The sequence below is a fragment of the Rhea americana genome, unplaced genomic scaffold, assembly GCF_003343005.1.
Source record: "Rhea americana isolate MKP2758 unplaced genomic scaffold, rheAme1 scaffold_5, whole genome shotgun sequence".
Classification (NCBI taxonomy): Eukaryota; Metazoa; Chordata; class Aves; order Rheiformes; family Rheidae; genus Rhea; species Rhea americana.
In genome coordinates, this window is record NW_028186645.1 from 722995 (window position 1) to 732824 (window position 9830).

Sequence of the window (9830 nt, forward strand, 5' to 3'; positions counted from 1 at the left end):
TTTGAAAAGTGAGGGAAATGAACCCAAACCCCTCCTGGATTTATTACCCTGTAGTCCCTAAAACTAGCAGGAACTTTTGTTTTTTTGTACTGTTTAAATTGGAGTGGCTGTCACTGCCTACGGCCTTTCTGAGGCTGCCACAGCCCTGGGACAAAGTAGCTCTTTCAATGAAGGGGCTTTTCTAACAAACCTTTTCTTTCTGTCYTTTTTTCTTTCTTCTTTCTAATCAAAGAGATTTAAAGACTTTAAAATCAGTTGCCTATTATGTTGCTGATACAATTGACAGCAGGTTTAATTTGCAGCTAGAAGGCAAATGGTAGAGCTAAAAGTTGTAATAAACGGCATTTTCTCTGCTAATGTATTCTATGAGTGCGTGACTAACATAAATTATCACAGGAGGCAGTACCTACATACCAGAAGATAACGTTTCAGTTTCCTTGGAATCAAAGAGAACCGTACACTTTACACAAGCTAATTAAATACCGTTTGAATATCAAAGGACAGCGATGAGTTGTATAGGTTTTCCTCCACTTCCGGCTGAACTTCCTGCTCCCACTTTTCTGTGATTTCCAGTTTCAGGATGTTTCCAAAATAGCTTTTGATTTTCCCCTAAATGTTAAATGTAGGAAGAAAACATGCAGCTCAGGAKAAAAACCAAGCATGAGTAAGGCTATACCATGTAAAACAGTGCATGGGAAAGCAGAAGTGGGTCCGCAGGGAAGTCCTTGGATGACCGTGTTGTGCTGCCATGGGAGCGGCAGCAGGCGCCGATGGTGGTGCAAAGTACCTTTGGACTCTGCCAGGCTTTTTGCACACCATGTGCTCTCTGATGTGAGTTCAGCACGTTGTAACCAAGGACTTATCCTTTCCTCTGGGCTCCCCTGTGCTGACCGCACCATGGGAGGCAAAAGAGGGCCTGCATCATGCCCAAAATTACAGGCATGGAGGCAGCATCCTGCATTTTGCTTAACTTACATGCAAGACTCGTGTTCAGTGTAAAAAGACAAGCAGAATCAAAGGTCTTGTTCAGACCCTTTTGGACTACACAGGATCTCAGGGAAAAATTAGGAGAGCTGTACTGTGTGAGGATATGTTGCTTCCAAATCAAGGGAGAATAACTCCCCTGACAGGGAGATCTGTGCTGTGCCTTTGTAAGGAAGGTACTTAATCCTCAGAGTAATTTACTTCAGCAGATTTGGACTGCCTGTCTACAGCTACACTCTGGCTCAGTCAGCTGTTTCATTGCTTGATTGCAAATTCCTCCAGCATGCGTTATACACAAGGTCAGAATAAAAGACCCAACCGGTCCTTTCTGGCTCTACAGCTACTTGTGTAAGTGGGAGCACTGTTCAGTCCCGGATGATAGATCAGTCTTGTTGCTGGTGAAACAAAATGTTCCTTACCAGCATGATGGAGTAATACTAATTTTGTTGGTCTGGATATCTTGAGCTCACCTTGAAAAGTGCCTTGTTTCAGAAATGATTTTCAAAAATATGTCTGAACCCTGCAAGGACTCAGGAAAGCAGTTAGGTTTTGTAGTGTTGGGAAGCAACTACTGCTGCTGGGCATGATCCTCAGACAGGCTGACCTAGAGTCCCAGCTAAGGACGAGCAGAAAGGCATCTGCCAATGGGACTTTCTCAAAGGCCCTGGACCATGGAGACATTCTCAGGTGGAGAGATGCCTAGCTGTACCCAAAATAATCTGCCCATACCACATCTTATGGTTCAGATGTGCCAAAGAATCTCACAYGCTCTAATACTAGCAACTAATATTTCTAACTTAACAATATTTTGCCACAGATCATCATATTTAATCTGMTGAAGCACAGCTCTGAACTTCTGGTAGACCTAGGTCATACTGTATGAGTCTGGTACAGTTACTTTGGGTCTCTGTGCCTGTAACTATCAGGTTCAGGCCCAGCATTTAGACGGCTGCTTTCGTCCMAAACTCAGTGCTCACGACATCTCTGCTTTTGATTAAAAGGTCATCCTGCATGGTGCTGAGTGCTCCACACCAGCGGGAGCTGACAGGACTCAACATCTCACAGGACTAGAAATCATAATACAGCCATAAGAAACCTCTGCCTTAGAGGCTGGAGTTCCTGTGCCCTGTGTAACAGACATACGAAAGCAAGGGCAAAAATCTTACCTTTACAGAAATAATGTAGTCATTTTTCAGTTTATCCCAATCAGCTGGTGTTAACAACAGGGAGAGGTTTTCTGTTTTAACTTCTGGTTTGAGATCTGGGTGACCCATAAGGAGTTCACTGGAAAGATTCAAATGAACAAATTATGTTGCCTTGGAGTGAGTAAACTGATGGAATATTCATGTGGCATGAGCTACATAATTATTAAGCTGTGAGAAATATACTTAAAGTTTAAACTGTGATGCTTGTTTTCAAGCTTTAACAAGAAAATCTTTCCTTGCTATTCAAAATCTTAATTATTCAAAATCAAAATGATCTGAGGTTCCAGCCCACCTTAGAAATCATGAGACTTCTGAGTTGTTTGGACATGAAAAGTGCTATGAGAATTTACTTTTTTAAATAAACAACATGAAGCTGATTCATTTGACTATGAGCTTGTGAAACGCCTTTCAGGGTAGTTCCTCCGACAGCGTGCTGCTTTGGAGTTAGCTGTTTTCCCTTGCTCTGCTCTTGTGTCACATCATAGCTTATGTTAGTCTATGTGTTACCCATAACAAGGCGAGATCATGGAGCAGGTCAGAGTGCGAAGGTCAGTAAGCGCACTGGTAAGCGTGCAYGTGCTTGGGACACGGGGAATTGCAGTGTTTCCTCCACATATGGAAGTGGTGGGTGGACGTTCAGCTRCAGAATCTGACTCCAAAGTGTGCTCAGCTGACACGTGGCTTCACCACTCTCTTTCCTCTAGATTACCATGCTGATTAGTGGGGAGGCAGGGGAAGAGAGGGAAGGCTTGTGTTTCTCAYTCTACAGCAAGAAACCCACTATTAGCCTGTACAACTGGTAGCATGTGCTATCCCACAATCTGTCCGTGGATTACGGAAGCATCGCATTTTTCAGTGTGATAGATGTGGAGAGGAGAGGAAGGAAAATATTCATGTATTTGATTAATGTGGGGCATAAATTGCACAGTCACCTGGTTAGCAAGGAAGAGAGCTGCAAAGGCAGTATSCATAAACAACCTGTTCCTTCACTCAACCACCCACAGGGTTCCCATCTTCAAACCACTACCAAGTACGTGGTTAGGTTCGGATCCGAGGTAGATGAGGATTGTACTGTACAAAGTCAGGCAGGTGCAGAGTGGGAGCTCAGCAGAAAGAAGCTCAGCCTGATGAGGGAGGTTGTCTGGTTTGTGTTTGTGTTAGACATCTGGTTTGGGCAATTCCTGGAGACTAGTTGTGGGGCAATTCCTGGAGACTAGTTGTGGGGCTAAACGTGATTTTGGCCTGACATGGTTGTTCTCATGTGCTTATGAGTGAACGCACTTCCCCTGCACGTTGTTTCTCTCCCTCTTCACTCCCCACTGTATATTTCTGCTTGATTTTTCTCTGCGAGCTCTTTAGGGCTGGGGCTGTGGTGTGTGCCTTAGTAACTCAATGCAAGTGACCAGAGAAGAAATGAGGCCACATAACATCTGGATCTTCTATAGGTGCCTATATTGGATGTTTCCTTTGGCTCTAAAAGAAGGCAAAGTCCAGCATCACAAGTTTTTTTGCTATTGTGACGATTTCCTGCCTTTACATTCACACTCTCAGAGTGCYCTGGTTTTTGATATGTTTGTCCATCCAGCTGCTAGAATATTTTGGCCATCACTGAATTACAGGGAGCTTTTAGAGGTCCTAAAATACTTCTGTCTCATTCAACTTGTTCACACGTCTGAGCCAGAACCTTTGTTTTAATGTGACTAATTTCATATAGTGTCGCCTTGGCACCTCCTCAAGTTGGCTGTGACCACTGAACATGGTTGGGGGGGGGAGTAGTTTGTTTCCAAATGTTTTAATGAAACAGAAAGGATGGAGGGCTCCCCCACAGGCCACTTACTGTGCCTGGAAAAGTCACTGAGTAGCTGTTGTACCTTGCCAAACATTTCCACAGGGGGAGCAAGAATTATTAGAGTTGCAATGCAGCACTTGAAGAGGAAGCTTCCCGGTTTATGAGAAGAGCAAGTTAGAGAGGGAGGGAGAAACAGGGTAATTGAGATCTGTGAAACATAGCAAGTATTTTATCTACAAACTTTTGTCCCTATCCATTAGTAGATTAGTTATCAGGCTCTACTGTATAAGTGATTGCATTTCTTTTGCTCACAGGAAACTGAATATAGTTACACGCTTTCAAAGCATCATACAGCCCTGTTATTCTCCAGAAGTGGCCAAGACAGTGAAGTGAACAACAGCAGCTTACCTCAGGTATGTGTTAGCAACCCAGTCGAGCAAGGCGTAGAGCTCATTGAATTCCAAGGGTCTTTGGGAGAGATCTTGCAAGTGGGAAGCAATGGCCTTGTGAAAAGCCTCCACATAAATGTCACACACCCTATAATCCTCTGGATAACACTTTTTTACTGCAAACTTGACTTTCAGTAAATCTTTGCTCAGGTGTTTCCTGAGGAAACCTAAGTGGAGATCAAGCCAAGAACTGTCTTCTTCCTTTGATGCCATGGGTACGCTCACGACTCTCCTTCTAGCGCTCTCATTGATAGCTTCCCTCCACTCCTCCCTCCACTTTCTGGGTATGCCAAGCAAGTCTGACCCAGGACCAGCAGTGTAACTTGCATCAGGATGAGCTGCTTCTTCATTGGCAATTAAAGTCACCAAGGATGCCAGCATGGTCTCCTCTACAGTGGGATGCTCCAGTGTTCCTACCACAATGGACTGGATTGTACTTGTAATGGAATTATAAAGCAAATCCACATCCTTGGATTTCCTAGCAAACTCTTGGGGGTTGTCTTTGTATTTGTCAGCATCCCTTTCAGCTATCACCTCATCTTCCAAGTACTTGATGCTTTCAAATGCTTCCAAAAGTTGCCGTTTTTGAATAAGTTCATTTATTTCCAATAAAAAAAAAAAAAAAAAAAAAAAGAGGGCAAAGTAAATATTATGTGCTTGACAGGCCTGTAACAATAGAAGATCCCCATTAAGGGCCTTGCAGGACTGGTCTGAGTAGGCAGATCCCAGAAGTGCATGCAAGACTGATCCCCTCTGGTATCTCCAAGTCTTGGCCACAGAGGAGAAAAGCAGTGGAAACGCAATTACTGCACAACTACATGTCTTTAAATGACTAGTTTTGTAGATAGGAAATATTCAAACAAAACAAAAACAAAAAACCATAGCCCTGAAGGAAAACCTCAAGCAATRTCTAATGAAGACTGCACAGAAGGCATTGGGGTCTCAGGCTGCATAAAACTGAGTCTGGCTTTGCCCCTCTTTTAGTTTAGGGCTGAAGTAGAATTGGCAGCTGAGGCAGATGCTGATATACCTTCTCAGCAGGGATTTCTGTTAGCCCTTGTTTCTCAGCATACCAGTGTGCCTTGCACAGTACTGCTCCTGCAGCAGTGACTCCAGTACAGCTGGACCCCTGCTTCCTCTGGCTGCAGGAGCATTTCTGCATGTTGCTGGAGAAAACAGGAAGGGTGGCCAGGGGTCCAACTGGAGGGAGCTCAGCAGCATATGCCACCTCCCCACACCTCGGGCCTTCTGAGCCCCCAATCCATGCACCAGGGCATCCTCCACAGAGACTAAAGCCCTGGGAAAGCAGATGCTGCTGTGGAGATGCTTCTGAAACATTTTGGGATCATTCACAATTCAGACATAACCCTGGGCTCAAGTCCTGTCCTGATTTTGTGCCCTCTAYCTTATCCGTTCTGAGTTTTCTGAGAGACATCCCTGACTCAAGTCATGACTAACTGGCTCCTGGATTACTACAGAGATTATCACTAGTGATTTGTACTGCAAGGTCTCCTTGCGCTGCAGGGGCCAAATTGCTGAGTGCTTCCTTGAGCTGAGGCAACAGATGAGTGACTGCCCCATATGTGGCTGGCTGCCCTTCCCAGCCCAGGGCCCAAATCACTGATTAGACCAGTGATTTTCAAGCAAATGGGCTGGAAAGGACATTTCCAGCGCATGCTTAGCACAGCAAATAGCTTCTGAATGATGCCTCTTATCTGTTCCAGACACTTTGGGATGTCTGTGAATGGCAATGGCCATTAGATTTCTCTCAATCAAAAAGAGGGACTGGAGGATCAGAAGCCACAGCTTCTCAGCTCTGCAGTTATTGCCATCTGCAATCTCCCCTCAGCTGCAGAGAGAGAAGGGGCTCTGGGATAGGACCCAAAGCCCAGGCATCTCCATGAAGAAAAAGGCATAAAGAAGCCATGTATTGGGAAGTAGAAAGAGGGAGAAGTGGGAATGGAAAAGCATTCAGTGCCCCTACGTGGGAGGATACTGAGGAGGCAATATGGGGTTAGCCACAGTTTCAGGAAGTCCCTGAGGTGGCAGGAATGCAACACCCAGGAAGCCAGTGGAGGAAATGCATAAATATCAAAGTATGCGTGGTRTGTGGACTTCACTGGCCTGGGGCAGTTCAGGATCTTTGAGTTGATCATTTACAGCCTGCRTATAAACTAACAAATAAATGTCAGRCACTGGCTGTCTCRAATAGCATTTGTTTCCCAAGTGGTAGATACTGCTACCCCTGCATGGTCTGGGAAGGTATGCGCACTGGGAGGGGGGATCCAAACATGTGCTTTTTCCTGGCATTCAGGTCTTGCATGGGGCCTGGGCACTTCCTTTGTTTGGCTTGCCTTGATAAATCCCACCCATCAGCCTTCAGAGAGTGCCAGGTTGTGCTGGAGCTGGTGTCGTGTCTCCTCAGGCCAGATTGCCGGCAGGGGTTGAACTGAAGGGTATTGACTGGTTGTTGGTTGAGGCTGGGGGAGRCGTGATACTGGGTGTAAAACAAATGTTGAAGAGAAGGGAAGGGGTATTATTTAGGCATGTATGACCACTGTTTCTGTTGTGCRCACATAAAATGATATGGAAAGGTTGGAGAGCACTCAAGGAGGAGACAAAGGAATGGTCCATAGCCCAGAATTTATGCCTTTGGGCTTATCTGCACACAGATTTTATACCAAATGCACCAGAAAATCTGTGCAGTGTGTGGGTATCCTTATGAAGACAGAAAAACACCAAACAACCTAACTATTGATATATCACATAATGCGTAGAGTTCATGAGTGCCTACATGGAGTACAGCTGCWCTACACTCAGAGGGAAAGGAGATTGTGCCAATTAACTTAATATCTTCAACATAAATAAATACAAAACCTGTTTTTGCCCAAGTGCTCACAATGAGAGACTAACAGAATATATTCTGTTTAGCTTATCACAGTGAAAATGCCATTTAATYACCATCTTGGATAATTATTCAGGGAGGTAGTATTGGGTGCTAAATGGATCTTTAATTTAGCAATACAGGATCAGCCAGTTGGTAACTGAAGAAAAACAATTGAAAGGCAATTAACCATTATGCAGCTTAATGGGGCATATGGTGGAGTCTCCGTCACTTGCCATATTTATCTCATGATAGGATGTGTTTCTGAAAGAGTTGCTCTAGTCTAGGCCAGTCACTGGTTATTGGGCACAGGACAGGTCTTATTCATGCAATTCACCAGCTTCTGTATTGCAGAAGATAAAAAGAGTTTCTCCTAATATTTTGTGTTGCTCTTAGTCTGTGACCTTTTGAATGGACCAGCAAAGCTGAATAGATGGGCTCAGATTCAGCTTACTGACCTCACAGGGTATCAGTGTGAAGCTGTAAATAACTTTACAGCACAGAGGARCATGTTACAGCAATGGGACAACATCAGCCCTTCTATCTATTCCCCATGCATGYTACACAGTAGATTTAGAGCTTTTCTTCTCTAGGAATTTGGGCTGACAAAAGGTCGAGCCATATTGACTCATCTCAGTCTATCCTGGATGCAATGTAATTCCTCTGCCTTGAAAAAGCAGACGAGAACATTGCTCAAATCAAGCTCTGCTCACACCTGCGGAAAGGTGATAGCTAAGCTGATGGTAGTTACTATGATTTGACCATGACYCATTATCTAATGCTGGCAAAATGTATGACAGTGACCCACCTTGGGGGAAAGGGAAGAAAACAATACTTGCAATACCACTGTTGTGATATACAGATGGAAAGAAACAAACGGATAGAAAGTGYAAGATGCAAAAGCATCTGTGGAGGTCCCTTTGCAAGTCAGTCTCCCAGATAGGAAACAAGGTTCTGAACTGTTAATTTCCCATCATGGAAGAGACCTTCCTCCCAAGTCCAACTGGACAATTGACAATACTTATTTATAAAATAGTCTACATTCAGGAACAGTGGCCCCCAGCCATTTTGGATCTGTGAATACGGTGGATTCACTGTATTTCTCATGACCAGCCCATGTRTGTATCATCTTTGTTTTTGATTTAAAAAAATAACTTATTGGAACAACTTATCAAGGCCTTGCAGTAAACTATAATCTGGAGACCATCAGTCTGACAGCTGAAGAGCGGAAACTATTCAGAAGAGCAATGCAACAATAGCATAGGATTAGCCTGCACGGCACTTCTGCATAGTTTCCGTACATGAACTGACTTGTTGATATTCTGATTGCAGGTAGGCTGGTTTTTGCRGTTAAACTAACAAAGTGGAGGCCACAGAACAGCCTGTTCAATGATGGATGATCTGCCCTCAGGTTGAAATCGAGTGTCCCTAATGGGATGCTCATTTCTTTAGCACCTCTGTTGAGCCCAAGACTTGCAAAGTGTAAAATGTTTGGAGGTTGCGTTTGTTCGGCCAAACAAATCACATTGTTTTCTCTTCTTACCTGAAAGAGGTTTTCCTTTAGTGGGCTCTAATTCTATCTTCTCTCCAATCTCCTCCATACCATTACAGATTGTGGGTTTGTCCTGCTCATAGCTCTTGGAGAATTTAAAAGAAAGTCGTATGCCTCTCAAAGTGCCAGTAGATTCCTTTTCTTTTTCTTTGTTCAGGTTTTTTGATTTCCGGATGCTTAACATTGTTTTAATTCCTCTTTCAAAGGAAGAAAATGTCATGGCATTCCCTATGTCATGGCTGTGAGAACTTGGGCTATTCAGTTCTGAAGCAACATCCATCTTTTCCTTCCCAGTGCTGTTTGTTGGAGAGGCTGGTTCTGATGTTACACTTGTTGGATGTAACTCCTTATCTCTATTCATCTTGTCTTTCAACAACAGTCTTTTAAAAAATGTTGATGGTAATGACTAAAATGAACAAAACAGAAGAAATAGATGAGAGAAATCCAATAGATTATTACTATGTCTCCAAAATCAGTCTTGGGCTGAAAGTCTTTGTCCATCCTGCTTAATCCAAGGACAGAACAAGTCTGTTACAACCTGTAGCTATTTGGAATGTATCTCTATCCACTGAAACTGTACTGGCCTGCTTATAGCCCTGAGAGTCTCTAGTTCTGCTGCTCAAATCAGGCAAGTGGCCAGCTATTTCTTCAGCATCGAGTAATCACTGAAGGTCAGGGATGCTGAAATCAATTAAAACAATAACATTTCTGTTGGTAACAGGTATGGGACAGGTTTAGCACAGTTGGTTAGAGCATGGTGCTGCTAATGCCAAGGTTGTGAGTTCAATCCCCATACAGCGCTATGCTGAGGGTTGGACTAGATGATCTCCAGAGGTCCCTTCCAACCTTACCAGTCTATGATTTCTATGTTTTTCCTATCTTCCTTCCAGAAGGATTTCAAGCCATGTAATAAGGATAACCCTACTTGGGACAGGTAACCCACCGGAGTGTTCCCACTTTCTAATGC

General features: G+C 43.9%; 1 protein-coding gene and 1 long non-coding RNA gene across 2 annotated transcripts in view; one reads left to right on the top strand and one right to left on the bottom strand.

Annotated features, from left to right (window-relative positions):
* LOC146588653 (uncharacterized) overlaps positions 1-4414 on the top strand; it is a 29608-nt gene extending 25194 nt beyond the window's left edge. The window contains exon 3 of the long non-coding RNA XR_014897354.1: positions 4293-4414. This is a non-coding gene — a long non-coding RNA (uncharacterized LOC146588653). The remainder of the gene's footprint in view (positions 1-4292) is intronic.
* Positions 1-9224, bottom strand: part of EXOC3L4 (exocyst complex component 3 like 4) — a 23691-nt gene extending 14467 nt beyond the window's left edge. Inside the window, exons 1-4 of the mRNA XM_085317397.1 lie at positions 8855-9224; positions 4387-5038; positions 2151-2268; positions 484-609 (exon numbers count right to left, since the gene is read on the bottom strand). Of these exons, the coding sequence (XP_085173523.1) occupies positions 484-609; positions 2151-2268; positions 4387-5038; positions 8855-9224 (1266 nt within the window). The remainder of the gene's footprint in view (positions 1-483; positions 610-2150; positions 2269-4386; positions 5039-8854) is intronic.
* Positions 9225-9830: the final 606 nt, after the last annotated feature.